General features: G+C 42.2%; 2 protein-coding genes across 3 annotated transcripts in view; both read right to left on the bottom strand.

Moving 5' to 3' along the window:
- Positions 1–262: 262 nt before the first annotated feature.
- On the bottom strand, positions 263–6,674 carry LOC138645179 (cytochrome P450 2K6-like). The gene is made up of 5 exons (XM_069734280.1): positions 6,523–6,674; positions 3,623–3,764; positions 1,940–2,127; positions 1,645–1,786; positions 263–503 (listed from the first exon to the last, which is right to left on the bottom strand). Exons 1-5 carry the CDS (start codon positions 6,610–6,612, stop codon positions 316–318), a joined length of 750 nt encoding a protein of 249 aa, XP_069590381.1. The 5' UTR covers positions 6,613–6,674; the 3' UTR covers positions 263–315.
- A 6,168-nt stretch (positions 6,675–12,842) lies between these two features.
- The window catches only part of LOC138645174 (cytochrome P450 2K1-like), an 82,873-nt gene continuing 76,596 nt past the window's right edge, over positions 12,843–19,119 (bottom strand). Inside the window, exons 6-9 of one of the 2 annotated variants that reach the window (XM_069734274.1) lie at positions 16,597–16,738; positions 14,853–15,040; positions 14,557–14,698; positions 12,843–13,414 (exon numbers count right to left, since the gene is read on the bottom strand). In XM_069734274.1, coding sequence (XP_069590375.1) covers positions 13,227–13,414; positions 14,557–14,698; positions 14,853–15,040; positions 16,597–16,738 — 660 coding nt within the window. In that variant the 3' untranslated portion in view covers positions 12,843–13,226. The remainder of the gene's footprint in view (positions 13,415–14,556; positions 14,699–14,852; positions 15,041–16,596; positions 16,739–19,119) is intronic. The other variant, XM_069734273.1, reaches the window with a different exon arrangement.

Below are 19,119 nucleotides of genomic sequence, written 5' to 3'. Positions count from 1 at the left end.
CGTCCTTTCTGACTTCATTAGTTGGAGAAAAGTCAGGGGGTCCCTATACACATTAGATGTTTGTTCAACTTTAGCGTAATGTGTATATGGTTTCGCACCAATCAAAAAAATCCTATCAGCATTTTCAAAAACTAAAAAAAAATCCTTTAGCTTAAAATTCAATTAAGATAATTGGAGGCAATTGCAAGATTTATTCCACAGCTTTCAACTAAAGAGATTTGAAAATGAGATTTTTTTAAAATAGAAAATAAATATATTAAAATATAATCAAACAAAAAAATCAGTCTTTGTGTTGTCTCTGTTTTTCACTCCAAACTAATAGTTTGGCTTCGCACAAGTCATGTATGGTGTGGGCACTAATGTGAATCCAACGACAGGCTTGAGACTGAGGTCTTCTCTGGAAACTCCTGGAGGGGGATAGAAAGTAAATGCTTGAAGAAGTCCAGTAAAAAACAGGAAAAGTTCCATCTTGGCCAAGGCCTCCCCAGCACAAGCTCTTCTTCCTGTAGAAAAGGGATTAGTAAGTTAACAATTTGATGTTAAAAGTAGATTTTGACTCTAAGGCCGGAGTCACACTAGCGTATGGCATCGGATGCGAGATCATCAGATGCGATATGCTAAGGAACCTCTGCTCCTGCTCTGCTGCAAGCAGGAGCCGAGTGTCATGCTACTGTGCTTCGATCCCCTTGCACAGAGAGGATCGAAGCACAGGTGTGGAGGAGGTAGAGGAATTATTTTCTCCATCTCCTCCGCTGCAGGCGTCGGCATTTAACGAGTGCTGTGAATTGTGTCACTGGCACTCATAGACTTGTTCTCGCATGCCGATTTGGCATGAGAAAATAATCGCAGATGTGAGCTACCCCATAGAGTAACACTGGGCTGAGTACTATGCAATGTATTAGCGCATGACAGTCAGCCATATTGTAAGGTAGTGTGACTCTGGTCTAACACTTGTAGTAATGAAATAAATTGGAAATAATGCATACTTTTCAAATCCCTCTAAATGACTGCGAGGGTCCTAGAAAATAAAGGAGACCTCAAGAAAGTCACAAAACTTTCCCAGACCCCCTGGAAAGAATTGTTAACTGAATGGTTCTTCTTCATGGCTTCAGGATGTTTTGCATCCAGGCCAGCCCAAGCTTATACTATACATGCATGTAGACCTGCGGATCATCCATGGACACTGACATGGGGAACGTCTTCAAGATGTCTCCACAAGAAAAATTAAATCAATATAATATATTGAATGCGCTAAGTCCGCATGAGGATTTACCTGCGTTCAATAAAAGGCAGCGCTTAGGACGCAGTGAGCATACGCTGATTCCAAAGCGCTGATAGTTCCAGATTGTGGGCACATAGCCTTTTTGTAAAATGCTGTATAATATGTTGGCATTGAATAAATACAATTATTATTATTGCTCTAGGCTATGTTGCAAAAAAATAAATAAAGTGCTCATTCATATACTGAGCATCTTAATAAGCCCATAGCACGTTTTTAAACTTTTTGGAAGATAAAATATGAGATTTAGAAAACATACATATTATTCCTTGTTAAAATATAGTCATTCTGTTGGGTAGTGTTTTGTCAGGTAGGTAACATGTAAAATGATTTTATTTTTCATCTTAATGCTCCTCATTGCTTACCTACTGAGAATGGCATAAATGCATCAGGTCGGACAAATTTCCCATTTTCATCTAAGAAGTGATTAGGATTGAAATCATAGGGAGTTTTCCATTGAGTTTTGTCAAAGAGAACTGATGTCAGGAATGGAATAACCTCTGTATCCTGGGAACAATAAATCAGCAAATTTTTTTTATTATTTAAATTTAAAAATTGTGAGATAATTTGGATGGCTGTGAACCCCATAGCAGTCCCTTTTACTAATAGGTAAATGCTTACAGTACTTGAGTATAAGGACTTTTTTATACATAAACTCACTTTTGGGATCAGGTAACCCCGCAAATAGACATCAGTTGAAGTTGAGTGCACACCGCTCAATGGGAGAATATTTCCAAACCTTTGTATTTCATGTATTACTGCATCAGTATAGGGCATTTTCTTCCGATCTTCAACTGTCGGCAGTTGTCCAGGTTTGATATGTGTTTTAATTTCCTCCTGTACCTTCTCTATAAAGCAAAGGAAAACATATTTCATTACCTTTTGTACTTGCACAACAATGCCAATGTATTTAATTAATATATTATAGGCTTTTGTTATGATTTGTATGGTCAGTCAGTGCTAGGGCGTGGTTACCACTGATGCTCACTATGTACTGACCTTTGACTGAAGCCGCGTTTGCTGCCCCACTATGACTGAAAGCCAGAGGCTGCAGAGAGGAATAAATTAAATTTCCTCACAGTAGCTGAGCTTTCAATGCAGTGAAATGTTATTAACCTGCGGATTAACCTTGCATCTGCATGTTAGTAGTGTTTGAGAACATGACAGGTTATCTTTAAATAGAGTTGAGATAAAGCATGGGCACTGCGGCTCCATTCATTCTCTATTGGACTGCTGATTTTTATTGGCTATGAAAAAATATATTTTAGGTGCAATCTAAATATCACATTCTGTCAAAAATCACATGTCCCGGTCTAGGTTGAGTGTCAGCATCATGCTAGAACATTAGAAAATATAAAACATGCAATAAATGAAAAAATATACACTAGAATTACTTCAACATAATTGATAATTTGTTCATACAATTATAGTAGAATTGCAATTAAAAATTGACTTCTACAGGGGCGGTCATCAAAAAGACGGCCATTATACAGTAAATAGAATATGATGCAAAAGTGAATAAATAACAGAAAATCTGGGTAAAGTGGTAGCCTTCAGAAAAAGGTGACTTGATGCTCTATAGAGATTGTAGCTAGGGTTGAGCGACTTTTACTTTCATAGGATCGGGTCGGGTTTCACGAAACCCGACTTTCTCAAAAGTCGCCGATCCTATAGAAAAGTCGGGGTCGGGGTCGGCCGAAACACGAAACCCAATGCAGTGCATTGAGTTTCTAATGGTTCCCAGGGTCTGAAGGAGAGGAAACTCTCCTTCAGGCCTTGGGATCCATATTTAAGTGTAAAATAAAGAATTAAAATAAAAAATATTGCTATACTCACCCTCGGACGCGCCTTGCTTCTTTCCGGCAGCCTTCCTTCCTAAGAATCAGCGCTTGAAGGACCTTCGGTGACGTCGCGGCTTGTGATTGGTCGCGTGAGCGGTCACATGGGCGGTCGCGCGACCAATCACAAGCCGCGACGTCATCTAAGGTCTTTCACGCGCTGATTCTAAGGAAGCAAGGCTGCCAGTTAGTACCAGGGCGCGTCAGAGGGTGAGTATAGCAATATTTTTTATTTTAATTCTTTATTTTACACTTAAATATGGATTCCGATACCGATTTCCGATATTGCAAACATATCGGAACTCGGTATCGGAATTCCGATACCAGATTCAGAAGATCGCCGATCTCATGGCCGACCCCACACAGGGGTCGGGTCGGGTTTCATGAAACCCGACTTTGCCAAAAGTCGGCGACTTCTGAAAATGGCCGACCCGTTTCGCTCATCCCTAATTGTAGCTGTTCATTTACGGTCTTATATAACTTTTAAAAATATATCAAGAATTACTTTGAATCTCCGGATACTTCATCATCAATAATATTCCCCACCGGACTGTTGTAGATGTGGTTTCAGTTCCAGCAGCGAAGAGATCCAGGACAGAAATAAGTAGATTTTCTTCATTAAAATATGTCTGAGCTTTCGTTGCTTCCTAAAATTACATAACATGAATATTCCCCATGTTACAATAATCAGCTTGTTCCCAGGTAATTATCATCTGATTCTTTTTCTTATTTGGTACTCACCGTCCCCTTTTTCTTAACATTTTTTTTGCCTGAAATACTAAGTTTGTCACAGTAATGTTCTCATGACTATAGCTTTCTGAATGGGAAGTTTTAAGGAAATGTTACGGTTGCACCCCTCAGTGTGTCTGGGATGCAGTTATTGACAGCTCAGCAGTCCAATCTTGTACAGGGGCGTGCTGAGCTGTCATTGTGTTGATTGACAGCTCGACTGTCCAATCTGAGACTGGGAGGCGCAGGCTGCTTCCAGGTGTTCAAAGTGCCAGGTGATTGCCAGGCTACTTTACTGGGCTGTTCCTGCCAGACATCTTCCTAACGTACAGTACATTCAGCTAAGTGTGGTTTGTCTCTCTGTGCCTTGAGTTCTGTTTGTAAATCTTTCATTGTCTGACCTTGTTCTAGCCATCCATCTTTTTAACACCTTCTGTTCTGATCTACTATCCTCCTGGTGTTCTTAATTTCCAAAATCATCACAATGCCAATTGTAGGATCAGATAATTAATTTGTTGAAGACCACTTACAGCCGTCCACTGACAGCATGGGCTGTGACATCAATACCCTCTGATGCACAGTTGATCTCTCTCGAACCTGTAATAACCCTCTTTGATTAATTTTCAGGAGAGAAAGACCAGGGCATTTAGGGAAAGCTGTCAGTTATTTTTTACCATGTGCATCCGGTCATCAGGGGAGGAGTGGGAATAACTATGTCCCTACTGAGAAGGTGTCCTCAGAACAGGGCATTTTCATTGTCCCCTCAAGCCCCAGAACAGTTCTCTGTTGATGCCTTTTTTGACAGTTTAGGTCTGATATATGACTAAGATCATGAACTCGGCACAGAGAGGTCACACAGTTGAGGACTACTGTACTAAGTTCCAGCAGTGGTCCACTGAAGTTCTGTGGAATTATGCAGATCTCAGGAGCCAATTCCTCAAAGGGCTTTTCCGAAACATTTAAGGACTCTGGTTCTTCATGAAGCCCCTTGTTCTCTGGAAAAGGCCATGACCCAGGCCATACAAATGGACTGTAGAATCTGTGAGAGATGTGTTGAACAGTAGGCTATCCGTCATACTTCCCTGCAGCAGGTCCATTTGCCGAAGGTGGATCCATTGGAGGTTAGCGTTGACAGTCTTCGTGTTGTGAAAAAAACACATAGACAAAATCTTACTCTGGAAAAGTATTGATAAATACAGTGTTATCTTTTGAGAACCAGGTGTTATCAATATTGGTGTTCATTGACTTTGGGTCTGCTGCTAGCTTTATTGATTCCAGACTGGTTTTCAATTTAGAGTTAAGGACAATCAGTTTAGAAAGGCCCATTCAAATATTCACCCTTGACAGGACACTTTAGCCCGGAATATTGTCAAGAGAGTAAAGGTGGATTTCACTCTCCAAGTGGCAGCACTTCACTCTGAATCCATCTCCTGTTTTGTGTTGGATGATTTACCTGCTGGGTTGGTACTGAGGCTTCCATGGTTGCAGATTCACAATCCTGTTATTGATTAGTTTTAGAAGGAGATTGTTAAATGGTGCCCCAATTGTTTCAAGAAATGTCTAAAAACTTTACAAATATGCTTCGCTTGTCTGAAAGGTCTGTCGGGATAAACTGAAGGTCTTCGGAGATGTGATCTCGGAAAAAACATATGGCTCAATGGCCTAATTTAAATTTCTGATAACAAATGATAAAAAACCTTGAAAAATAAAGTGCGATGCAAACAATAGTCCCCCGAAACACAGTATAATGCACCCACAGTGAATTCCTCAACAGTACTCACTTTTGCCCGTTCCCAACACTGTTCAGGTCTCTTCATGGTGTCATCAGATCCTCTGCATATATCAATACAGAGGGCGCATTGCAATGACATAATTGCGCCCGCTGCACTGAGATGTCAGACGCACAGGGGGACTCATGGGAGAGTGTCAGCTCTGATTTCCTAGTTGTATTATATGCGAAGGCAGTGATGTGAGTACAATTACTGACTACAGGGCTGGCATGAGGAAGGGGGTCCTGGGCAACTCCCTCTACAAAGATGCATAATAGTTACTCAGGGTAAGAGACTTTTGGACCTAAGGGCACGAATACAGATCAAGGATGCAAAATATCAGTGAACATAACTCTGCAGACACAAATTGTGGCTGGAAGAAGTCTTCATAGCGGTCTAAGCCACGTGAAAAAGATGGGAAAAGTGAACAAGTCCAATAAGAGAAGACATTGGTCTTGGATTGGATTTATAAGACACACTGAGGAGAAACACTAACAATTGCCTCCCTATTCTGCCCTGCAGGTCATTAACAATTGTGACATTGACCTCACACGCACTTTTTTATACTGCCAGGACAGTTTTGATTGGTAGAACTTATGTTGCCTAAACCTGTGGTGCATCTTAAAATCCAAAAATTGAACCCTAGCAGTGCCCAAACATCGGTGCCTCTGCTCTGCTCTCAGCACAAGACCTTCTATGCTGACTGAATATGATTGTGTGTTGTTGGTATAAATAGTTCAGCATTTACCATCTCACTTTTACTTTCGGCCACAGGGTCACACGTCACCTAAAACCAACCGTGACTAAGTAGATTGTAAAATCCTCAGATGTTCCCAGAATAATTGATATCACACCCTTTTTGATCTTACAATGGAAAATGAGGGTAACATATGCACCATTAACGCACCTGTTCCTGCTTCAGAAGATATGCATCGATGAATCCTGTGATATTATTTGCATTGAAATCCAATCGTTGATTCGTGAAACGTTTAAGCATAAATCTCTTCTGATCTTCTATGTTCTGCTTTACTTTCTTATGTAGGCCAAGGAGTGATCCGAGGAAAGTTTGCCTCTCGGTTCTGGAGAGAGCTTTGTCGTCTGCTCAGTATTGAGTTGAATCTCTCCTCGGCTTATCATCCCGAGACGAATGGGTTGGTTGAGAGGGCCAATCAGACTCTGGTCACATATTTACGACATTTTGTTTCTGCCAGGCAGGATGACTGGGCATCCTTGTTACCGTGGGCAGAGTTTGCCCTTAACAACGCTGTAGCCGACTCCACCGGTCAGACTCCTTTCCTCCTTAATTACGGCTAGCATCCGTTGGTTCCTGTGCCTATGCCCGTGTCCTCTGCTGACTCCAGGGTGGCAGACTGGGCAGTGGAGGCACAGGACATTTGGGACCGCACTCAGGATGCCATCCGGGCCTCCAAGGAGAGAATGAGGTCCTCCGCTGATGCACATTGGCGCCCTGCCCCGACCTTTGCTCCTGGCGACTTAGAGTGGCTCTCCGCCCGTAACATCAGGCTGCTTGTTGAGTCCTCTAAGTTTGCACCTCGCTACTTGGGTCCCTTCAAGGTCCTCGAACAGGTTAGTCCTGTGGTCTACCGTCTAGCCCTTCCTCCACGCCTTGGTATCACCGACACCTTTCATGTGTCCCTCCTTAAGCCCGTATACAGTTAGGTCCATATATATTTGGACAGAGACAACATTTTTCTAATTTTGGTCATAGACATTACCACAATGAATTTTAAACAAAACAATTCAGATGCAGTTGAAGTTCAGACTTTCAGCTTTCATTTGAGGGCATCCACATTAAAATTGGATGAAGGTTTAAGGAGTTTCAGCTCCCTAACTTGTGCCACCCTGTTTTTAAAGGGACCAAAAGTAATTGGACAGATTCAATAATTTTAAATCAAATGTTCATTTTTAGTACTTGGTTTAAAACCCTTTGTTGGCAATGACTGCCTGAAGTCTTGAACTCATGGAAATCACCAGACGCTATGTTTACTCCTTTTTGATGCTCTGCCAGGCCTTCACTGTGGTGGTTTTCAGTTGGTTTGTTTGTGGACCTTTCTGTCTGAAGTTTAGTCTTTAACAAGTGAAATGCATGCTCAATTGGGTTGAGATCAGGTGACTGACTTGGCCATTCAAGAATATTCCACTTCTTTGCTTTAATAAACTCCTGGGTTGCTTTGGCTTTATGTTTTGGGTCATTGTCCATCTGTAGTATGAAACGACGACCAATCAGTTTGGCTGCATTTGGCTGGATCTGGGCACACAGTATGGCTCCAAATACCTCAGAATTCATTCGGCTGCTTCTGTCCAGTGTCACATCATCAATAAACACTAGTGCCCCAGTGCCACTGGAAGCCATGCATGCCCAAGCCATCACACTGCCTCTGCAGTTTTACAGATGATGTGGTATGCTTTGGATCATGAGCTGTACCACGCCTTTGCCATACTTTTCTCTTTCCATCATTCTGGTAGAAGTTGATCTTGGTTTCATCTGTCCAAAGAATGTTCTTCCAGAACTGTGCTGGCTTTTTTAGATGTTTTTAGCAAAGTCCAGTTTAGCCTTTTTATTCTTGATGCTTATTAGGGGCTTGCACCGTGCAGTGAACCCTCTGTATTTACTTTCATGCAGTCTTCTCTTTATGGTAGATTTGGATATTGATACACCGACCTCCTGGAGAGTGTTGTTCACTTGGTTGGCTGTTGTGAAGGGGTTTCTCTTCACCATGGAGATTATTCTGTGATCATCCACCACTGTTGTCTTCCGTGGGCGCCCAGGTCTTTTTGCATTGATGAATTCACCAGTGCTTTTTTTTTCTTTCTCAGGATGCTAATATTGTAGCAATTTCTCGGATGGGTTTTTTCTGTTTTCGCAGCTTAAGGATGGCTTGTTTTACCTGCATGGAGAGCTCTTTTGACCAGATGTTTACTTCACAGCAAAACCTTCCAAATGCAAGCACCATACCTCAAATCAACTCCCGGCCATTTATCTGCTTAATTGAGAATGACATAATGAAGGGATTGCCCACACCTGTCCATGAAATAGCCCTGGAGTCAATTGTCCAATTACTTTTGGTCCCTTTAAAAACAGGGTAGCACATGTTAAGGAGTTAAAACTCTTAAACCCTTCATCCAATTTAAATGCGGATACCCTCATATGAAAGCTGAAAGTCTGAACTTCAACTGCATCTGAATTGTTTTGTTTAAAATTCATTGTGGTAATGTCTATAACCAAAATTAGAAAAATGTTGTCTCTGTCCAAATATATATGGACCTAACTGTACATGTCCCGGTTTTCTGAGTCATCTGCCGGGGCATCGAGTTCATCTACAGACGATTACGAGGTGAATGCTATTTTGGGGTGCAAGGTGGTACGTGGCAAAAAATTTTATTTGGTGGACTGGAAGGGTTACGGTCCTGAGGATAGGTCCTGAGAGCCTGCTGAGCACATTCAGGCTCCGCAGCTCATTGCCGCCTTCGAGCGTAGCGAGGCCCAAGGGGGGGCCCTAGGGGGTGATAATGTTAGGGGTCGAGTTCCCGCCTCTGCACAGGGGGAATCTCGGGCCATCTCCGCTGCAGTCTCCCATTCTTCTCCTGCTGCAGTGGAGCCTGCTCAGCGGAGACGTCAGTCCCAGTGTCTTGCTCAGTCTGACTCTGTACAAAGAGTTACTGATGCTTTTCCTGCTTCTGCCATTAAAGCCAGTGCTGGGCAGCGGTGAGCAGATGCTTCTAGGACTAAGTCCTGCATTTCTCGTTCTGAGCATGCCCAGAGTAAGATCTCTCAGTGGAGATCGAGGGTCACATGTTCAGGAAGGTCTTGTAGGTGCTCAGGCTCTGTGGCAGCCTCTCATTGGTCCTTCTAGGAAGGTCCTGTACGTGCTGCAACTATTTAAAGGGACACTGTCACCTGAATTTGGAGGGAACAATCTTCAGCCATGGAGGCGGGGTTTTCGGGTGTTTGATTCACCCTTTCCTTACCCACTGGCTGCAATATTGGATTAAAGTTCATTCTCTGTCCTCCGTAGTACACGCCTGCACAAGGCAATCTTGCCTTGCGCAGGCGTGTACTATGGAGGACAGAGAATTAACTTCAATCCAATATTGCAGCCAGCATGCAGCCAGCGGGTAAGGAAAGGGTGAATCAAACACCCGAAAACCCCGCCTCCATGGCTGAAGATTGTTCCCTCCAAATTCAGGTGACAGTGTCCCTTTAAAGCTTGCATGGCCGCACGGTCATGCGCTAGTATCTTTCTAAGTTATGTTCTGTGCACCAGTGTGGTCATGTAAGATTGTGTTTAGGGACCCGGCTGCAACTAGCCCCTAGAATGCTGGCACCTCCGGCGAGGAGTTTTGTGTGAATGCATGACCACTGACTGCTCTCAGTTGGGTAGTTAGCCTGTGCCTCTGTGAAGTCTAACAGGGCGCAGTGCTTTGCTTTCACAACTACTCTGTGAAATAACAGAGCTAGTTCATACTGCCATATAGTGCCGCCGTTTGCTAGCAGCAGGTTCTCCTACACGGTGGACCCTGGGCTGCGAACGCATCTATAACAATAAAATATCTATATTTACTCAGTGCGTTCCGCTAGCCCTAAGAGTGTTGATGTATGGTAAACGCATTACTCGAGTCATTGCAGCAGATTTCAATGCAAGACACCCTACGCAAGAAAACTGTCACCATTCCAATGTTATTTAGGTGTATCCATATAAATGGGCCACTCAAAAAAGTTTGCCTCATCAGAGTCATCACTGAACATAATGTTCTGTCATTGAGGGTCCGGTTCCAATTTTATTTTGCCCATTCTGCATATTCAACATGCCGATCTGGCATCAGTCGAACATCTCTTCGGTGGATATTAGCTACTTACAAATAGCAGTCTTACAAAATCCAGCTGCTGCAGCATCTCCATGAGGATGACCCAGATTGGCGCTCTGAATTTGCAGAATGGGCAAAACAAAAATTGGAAAAGTACCCTCAGTTTAAACAGAACATTCTTAGGGCTATCGGAACGCACCAAATAATTAGAAAGATAGTGTAAGGTGCGTTCGCAACCCGGGGTCCACCGTGAAGAGATGGAACCTGCTGCTAAGTAATGACGGAATATATGGCGGTATAATATGGATTCACACATGGGTTAACTTCACCCATTATGAAGAAGGTGAACCCTGTTACGTCACAGGGCTGCGGTACCGCACAAGGAGCGCAAGCAAGGAGTCACAGAACTCTACCCGAAGACTCAGGATAGAGTACAACTAGACCTCTTGTGCTCGACACCGCAACTGGGGTGTCATAGTAACAGAAATAATAATTAATATGCACGGGAGTGCGTGCAGTGCCGCACTGGCGGATGCCACTAACCACTCAGACTTGGCTTAGGAAAGCACTGTGATAGCGCACGGCGCCACATTGGCGGTCACAGCAAACAGACACTGTTTCGTGTGTTCTAGTGCTGATAACAAGTCGGGCGCTAGATAGCAATCATCCACCTTTCACAAGCAGTCAAACACAAGGGAGGGGATAATTAAAGAGCGACTTTGTCTCATCAACATGCACACGTTCACAAGTGTACACTAGTGCATGGCCAAGCGGCCATGCGAACCTTTTATAGCGGCAGTGCTACAAGACCTTCCAGATGGAACAATAGGAGCCGCAACAGGACCTGAGCATGTAACCCCCGACCTCCAATGGGAGGTCGTCCCATGGGCATGCTCAGCATGTGAAAAGCAAGACTTAGTCTCAGAAAGACCTGCTCGCAGCTGGAAATTACTGGCTACAACGACAGAACCTGGATGGGCAGTAGTAATTAGTTGTCCAGTATTCAGCCTGAGCTAGATGCTGGGACCGTTGTCTCCGCTGAGCAGACTCCACTGGGGCTGGAGAAAGAATGGGAGATCGCAGTGGAGATGGTTTGAGACTCCCCCTGTGCAGAGGCGGAAACTCGACACCTAACAAACATTATGTTCAGTGATGAGGCAAACTTTTTTTGGGTGGCCCATTTATTTGGATACACCTAAATAACATGGGAATGGTGACAGTTTTCTTGCGTAGGGTGTCTTGCATTGAAATCTGCTGCAATGACCCCTGTACTGCGTTCACCAGACATCAACACAACTTCTATCCACTCCTCACGTGTTATCCTCTGTGACATGTCAATGGCTGTAAACAAAGAGAAACTTGTAAATAACTCATAAAAGAATAAAGATACATTAAAACCAAGCACAGCATTGTTTTTCTTGTGAAATTCTCAATAAGTTTGATGTGTCATATGACCCTTTTCCCATTGGAAAAAATAAAGTTGGATCCAAAATGGTCAACTTCAAAATGGCCACCGTGGTCACCACACATCTTGAAAAGTTCTCCTCCTCCCATATACTATTGTGCCACAAACAGGAAGTTGATATCACCAACCATTACCATTTTATTTAGGTGTATCCATATAAATGGCCCACAGTGTAGATATGTATCTCTGCATCACGAGATATGCAGCACCTGAAACAACCGATATTTGAAGCCTGTGCTAGCATTTCTTCTGTGGTGTTGCTATCAGTGTGTCAAGAGTGGGACAAAAGGGTTGCATTGACAATCCAACACAATGGGCAGCACTTTGAACACATTTTATAAGTGGTCATAAACTTGTAAATAACTCATGAAAGAATAAAGTTATGTTAAAACCAAGCACACCATTGTTTTTCTTGTGAAATTCTCAATAAGTTTGATGTGTCACATGACCCACTTCCCATTGAAAAAAATAACATTGGATCCAAAATGGCCAACTTCAAAATGGCTGCCATGGTCACCACCCACCTTGAGAAAAGTTTTCCCCCTCCCATATACTAATGTGCCACACACATGAAGTTGATATCACCAAACATTTCCATTTTATTTAGGTGTATCCATATAAATGGCCCACCCTGTATATACCAGTGCATTATTTCCCTGCATGTGTGTGCAATAATAACAGCAGCAATTACAATTATTCACTATCGCTGGAAGACCCCTAGAGTACTTTCCTCTGTTTTATGTCTTATGCCATTGGGTGTAATGATCGTTTTTAGGACTTCCCTCTTCTGAATAATTGCATTGTTGTCAGTCAACGGGATGGGGAATGGCCGAAAGACCCTGATTAGTGATCTATAAGTGCCGATAAACCTAGGAAAAGATCAGCCTCAATCGACTAATAACCATCTCTACTGACATTCCAAAATATGTGCACTCTTGGTTTGTAAATGTTTAATGGCAAAACTGGAGAAAGGCTTACAGCAATTAACTTGATAATGACTGAGCGTCCTTTCTGACTTCATTAGTTGGAGAAAAGTCAGGGGGTCCCTATACACATTAGATGTTTGTTCAACTTTAGCGTAATGTGTATATGGTTTCGCACCAATCAAAAAAATCCTATCAGCATTTTCAAAAACTAAAAAAAAATCCTTTAGCTTAAAATTCAATTAAGATAATTGGAGGCAATTGCAAGATTTATTCCACAGCTTTCAACTAAAGAGATTTGAAAATGAGATTTTTTTAAAATAGAAAATTAAATATATTAAAATATAATCAAACAAAAAAATCAGTCTCTGTGTTGTCTCTGTTTTTCACTCCAAACTAATAGTTTGGCTTCGCACAAGTCATGTATGGTGTGGGCACTAATGTGAATCCAACGACAGGCTTGAGACTGAGGTCTTCTCTGGAAACTCCTGGAGGGGGATAGAAAGTAAATGCTTGAAGAAGTCCAGTAAAAAACAGGAAAAGTTCCATCTTGGCCAAGGCCTCCCCAGCACAAGCTCTTCTTCCTGTAGAAATGGGATTAGTGAGTTAACAATTTGATGTTAAAAGTAGATTTTGACTCTAAGGCCGGAGTCACACTAGCGTATGGCATCGGATGCGAGATCACCGGATGCGATATGCTAAGGAACCTCTGCTCCTGCTCTGCTGCAAGCAGGAGCCGAGTGTCATGCTACTGTGCTTGGATCCCCTTGCACAGAGAGGATCGAAGCACAGGTGTGGAGGAGGTAGAGGAATTATTTTCTCCATCTCCTCCGCTGCAGGCGTCGGCATTTAACGAGTGCTGTGAATTGTGTCACTGGCACTCATAGACTTGTTCTCGCATGCCGATTTGGCATGAGAAAATAATCGCAGGTGTGAGCTACCCCATAGAGTAACACTGGGCTGAGTACTATGCAATGTCTTAGCGCATGACAGTCGGCCATATTGTAAGGTAGTGTGACTCTGGTCTAACACTTGTAGTAATTAAATAAATTGGAAATAATGCATACTTTTCAAATCTCTCTAAATGACGGCGAGGGTCCTAGAAAAAAAATGGAGACCTCAAGAAAGTCACAAAACTTTCCCAGACCCCCCTGGAAAGAATTGTTAACTGAATGGTTCTTTTTCATGGCTTCAGGACGTTTCGCATCCAGGCCAGCCCAAGCTTATACTATACATGCATGTACGCCTGCGCATCATCCATGGACACTGACATGGGGAACGTCTTCAAGATGTCTCCACAAGAAAAATTAAATCAATATAATATATTGAATGCGCTAAGTCCGCATGAGGATTTACCTGCGTTCAATAAAAGGCAGCGCTTAGGACGCAGTGAACATAGGCTGATTCCAAAGTGCTGATAGTTCCAGATTGTGGGCACATAGCCTTTTTGTAAAATGCTGTATAATATGTTGGCATTGAATAAATACAATTATTATTATTGCTCTAGGCTATGTTGCAAAAAAAAAATAAAGTGCTCATTCATATACTGAGCATCTTAATAAGCCCATAGCACATTTTTAAACTTTTTGGAAGATAAAATATGAGATTTAGAAAACATACATATTATTCCTTGTTAAAATATAGTCATTCTGTTGGGTAGTGTTTTGTCAGGTAGGTGACATGTAAAATGATTTTATTTTTCATCTTAATGCTCCTCATTGCTTACCTACTGAGAATGGCATAAATGCATCAGGTCGGACGAATTTCCCATTTTCATCTAAGAAGTGATTAGGATTGAAATCATAGGGAGTTTTCCACTGAGTTTTGTCAAAGAGAACTGATGTCAGGAATGGAATAACCTCTGTATCCTGGGAACAATAAATCAGCAAATATTTTTTTATTATTTAAATTTAAAAATTGTGAGATAATTTGGATGGCTGTGAACCCCATAGCAGTCCCTTTTACTAATAGGTAAATGCTTACAGTACTTGAGCATAAGGACTTTTTTATACATAAACTCACTTTTGGGATCAGGTAACCCCGCAAATAGACATCAGTTGAAGTTGAGTGCACACCGCTCAATGGGAGAATATTTCCAAACCTTTGTATTTCATGTATTACTGCATCAGTATAGGGCATTTTCTTCCGATCTTCAACTGTCGGCAGTTGTCCAGGTTTGATATGTGTTTTAATTTCCTCCTGTACCTTCTCTATAAAGCAAAGGAAAACATATTTCATTACCTTTTGTACTTGCACAACAATGCCAATGTATTTAATTAATATATTATAGGCTTTTGTTATGATTTGTATGGTCAGTCAGTGCTAGGGCGTGGTTACCACTGATGCTCACTATGTACTGACCTTTGACTGAAGCCGCGTTTGCTGCCCCACTATGACTGAAAGCCAGAGGCTGCAGAGAGGAATAAATTAAATTTCCTCACAGTAGCTGAGCTTTCAATGCAGTGAAATGTTATTAACCTGCGGATTAACCTTGCATCTGCATGTTAATAGTGTTTGAGAACATGACAGGTTATCTTTAAATAGAGTTGAGATAAAGCATGGGCACTGCGGCTCCATTCATTCTCTATTGGACTGCTGATTTTTATTGGCTATGAAAAAATATATTTTAGGTGCAATCTAAATGTCACATTCTGGCAAAAATCACATGTCCCGGTCTAGGTTGAGTGTCAGCATCATGCTAGAACATTAGAAAATATAAAACATGCAATAAATGCAAAAATATACACTAGAATTACTTCAACATAATTGATAATTTGTTCATACAATTATAGTAAAATTGCAATTAAAAATTGACTTCTACAGGGGCGGTCATCAAAAAGACGGCCATTATACAGTAAATAGAATATGATAACAGGAACACATGGGCTACTTGCACAGTGAACAAGTCTGTATGATCATGTTCACACACCACCAGTAAATAGAATATGATGCAAAAGTGAATAAATAACAGAAAATCTGGGTAAAGTGGTAGCCTTCAGAAAAAGGTGACTTGGCTAGGGTTGAGCGACTTTTACTTTTATAGGATCGGGTCGGGTTTCACGAAACCCGACTTTCTCAAAAGTCGCCGATCCTATAGAAAAGTCGGGGTCGGGGTCGGCCGAAACACGAAACCCAATGCAGTGCATTGAGTTTCTAATGGTTCCCAGGGTCTGAAGGAGAGGAAACTCTCCTTCAGGCCTTGGGATCCATATTTAAGTGTAAAATAAAGAATTAAAATAAAAAATATTGCTATACTCACCCTCGGACGCGCCTTGCTTCTTTCCGGCAGCCTTCCTTCCTAAGAATCAGTGCTTGAAGGACCTTCGGTGACGTCGCGGCTTGTGATTGGTCGCGTGAGCGGTCACATGGGTGGTCGCGCGACCAATCACAAGCCGTGACGTCATCTAAGGTCTTTCACGCGCTGATTCTAAGGAAGGAAGGCTGCCAATTAGTACCAGGGCGCGTCAGAGGGTGAGTATAGCAATATTTTTTATTTTAATTCTTTATTTTACACTCAAATATGGATTCCGATACCGATTTCCGATATTGCAAACATATCGGAACTCGGTATCGGAATTCCGATACCAGATTCAGAAGATCGCCGATCTCATGGCCGACCCCACACAGGGGTCGGGTCGGGTTTCATGAAACCCGACTTTGCCAAAAGTCGGCGACTTCTGAAAATGGCCGACCCGTTTCGCTCATCCCTAATTGTAGCTGTTCATTTACGGTCTTATATAACTTTTAAAAATATATCAAGAATTACTTTGAATCTCCGGATATTTCATCATCAATAATATTCCCCACCGGACTGTTGTAGATGTGGTTTCAGTTCCAGCAGCGAAGAGATCCAGGACAGAAATAAGTAGATTTTCTTCATTAAAATATGTCTGAGCTTTCGTTGCTTCCTAAAATTACATAACATGAATATTCCCCATGTTACAATAATCAGCTTGTTCCCAGGTAATTATCATCTGATTCTTTTTGTTATTTGGTACTCACCGTCCCCTTTTTCTTAACATTTTTTTTGCCTGAAATACTAAGTTTGTCACAGTAATGTTCTCATGACTATAGCTTTCTGAATGGGAAGTTTTAAGGAAATGTTACGGTTGCACCCCTCAGTGTGTCTGGGATGCAGTTATTGACAGCTCAGCCGTCCAATCTTGTACAGGGGCGTGCTGAGCTGTCATTGTGTTGATTGACAGCTCGACTGTCCAATCTGAGACTGGGAGGCGCAGGCTGCTTCCAGGTGTTCAAAGTGCCAGGTGATTGCCAGGCTACTTTACTGGGCTGTTACTGCCAGACATCTTCCTAACGTACAGTACATTCAGCTAAGTGTGGTTTGTCTCTCTGTGCCTTGAGTTCTGTTTGTAAATCTTTCATTGTCTGACCTTGTTCTAGCCATCCATCTTTTTACCACCTTCTGTTCTGATCTACTATCCTCCTGGTGTTCTTAATTTCCAAAATCATCACAATGCCAATTGTAGGATCAGATAATTAATTTGTTGAAGACCACTTACAGCCATCCACTGACGGCATGGGCTGTGACATCAATACCCTCTGATGCACAGTTGATCTCTCTCGAACCTGTAATAACCCTCTTTGATTAATTTTCAGGAGAGAAAGACCAGGGCATTTAGGGAAAGCTGTCAGTTATTTTTTACCATGTGCATCCGGTCATCAGGGAGGAGTGGGAATAACTATGTCCCTACTGAGAAGGTGTCCTCAGAACAGGGCATTTTCATTGTCCCCTCAAGCCCCAGAACAGTTCTCTGTTGATGCCTTTTTTGACAGTTTAGGACTGATATATGACTAAGATCATGAACTCGGCACAGAGAGGTCACACAGTTGAGGACTACTGTACTAAGTTCCAGCAGTGGTCCACTGAAGTTCTGTGGAATTATGCAGATCTCAGGAGCCAATTCCTCAAAGGGCTTTTCCGAAACATTTAAGGACTCTGGTTCTTCATGAAGCCCCTTGTTCTCTGGAAAAAGCCATGACCCAGGCCATACAAATGGACTGTAGAATCTGTGAGAGATGTGTTGAACAGTAGGCTATCCGTCATACTTCCCTGCAGCAGGTCCATTTGCCGAAGGTGGATCCATTGGAGGTTAGCGTTGACAGTCTTCGTGTTGTGAAAAAAACACATAGACAAAATCTTACTCTGGTAAAGTACTGATAAATACAGTGTTATCTTTTGAGAACCAGGTGTTATCAATATTGGTGTTCATTGACTTTGGGTCTGCTGCTAGCTTTATTGATTCCGGACTGGTTTTCAATTTAGAGTTAAGGACAATCAGTTTAGAAAGGCCCATTCAAATATTCACCCTTGACAGGACACTTTAGCCCGGAATATTGTCAAGAGAGTAAAGGTGGATTTCACTCTCCAAGTGGGAGCACTTCACTCTGAATCCATCTCCTGTTTTGTGTTGGATGATTTACCTGCTGGGTTGGTACTGAGGCTTCCATGGTTGCAGATTCACAATCCTGTTATTGATTAGTTTTAGAAGGAGATTGTTAAATGGAGCCCCAATTGTTTCAAGAAATGTCTAAAAACTTTACAAATATGCTTCGCTTGTCTGAAAGGTCTGTCGGGATAAACTGAAGGTCTTCGGAGATGTGATCTCGGAAAAAACATATGGCTCAATGGCCTAATTTAAATTTCTGATAACAAATGATAAAAAACCTTGAAAAATAAAGTGCAATGCAAACAATAGTCCCCCGAAACACAGTATAATGCACCCACAGTGAATTCCTCAACAGTACTCACTTTTGCCCGTTCCCAACACTGTTCAGGTCTCTTCATGGTGTCATCAGATCCTCTGCATATATCAATACAGAGGGCGCATTGCAATGACATAATTGCGCCCGCTGCACTGAGATGTCAGACGCACAGGGGGACTCATGGGAGAGTGTCAGCTCTGATTTCCTAGTTGTATTATATGCGAAGGCAGTGATGCGAGTACAATTACTGACTACAGTGCTGGCATGAGGAAGAGGGTCCTGGGCAACTCCCTCTACAAAGATGCATAATAGTTACTCAGGGTAAGAGACTTTTGGACCTAAGGGCACGAATACAGATCAAGGATGCAAAATATCAGTGAACATAACTCTGCAGACACAAATTGTGGCTGGAAGAAGTCTTCATAGCGGTCTTAGCCACGTGAAAAAGATGGGAAAAGTGAACAAGTCCAATAAGAGAAGACATTGGTCTTGGATTGGATTTATAAGACACACTGAGGAGAAACACTAACAATTGCCTCCCTATTCTGCCCTGCAGGTCATTAAC

This window comes from Ranitomeya imitator, chromosome 7 (genome assembly GCF_032444005.1).
Source record: "Ranitomeya imitator isolate aRanImi1 chromosome 7, aRanImi1.pri, whole genome shotgun sequence".
Classification (NCBI taxonomy): Eukaryota; Metazoa; Chordata; class Amphibia; order Anura; family Dendrobatidae; genus Ranitomeya; species Ranitomeya imitator.
This window is presented reverse-complemented; position numbering and strand designations above follow the sequence as displayed.

Excerpts from the sequence above, each read along its gene's own strand:
- LOC138645179 (XM_069734280.1), bottom strand. The coding sequence starts at position 6,612 with ATGCTTAAACGTTTCACGAATCAACGATTGGATTTCAATGCAAATAAT. Across the intron at positions 3,765-6,522 it reads ATCTTCTGAAGCAGGAACAG|GAAGCAACGAAAGCTCAGAC; the intron begins GTGCGTTAATGG and ends ATGTAATTTTAG. Across the intron at positions 2,128-3,622 it reads GAAGTATCCGGAGATTCAAA|AGAAGGTACAGGAGGAAATT; the intron begins GTAATTCTTGAT and ends TTTGCTTTATAG.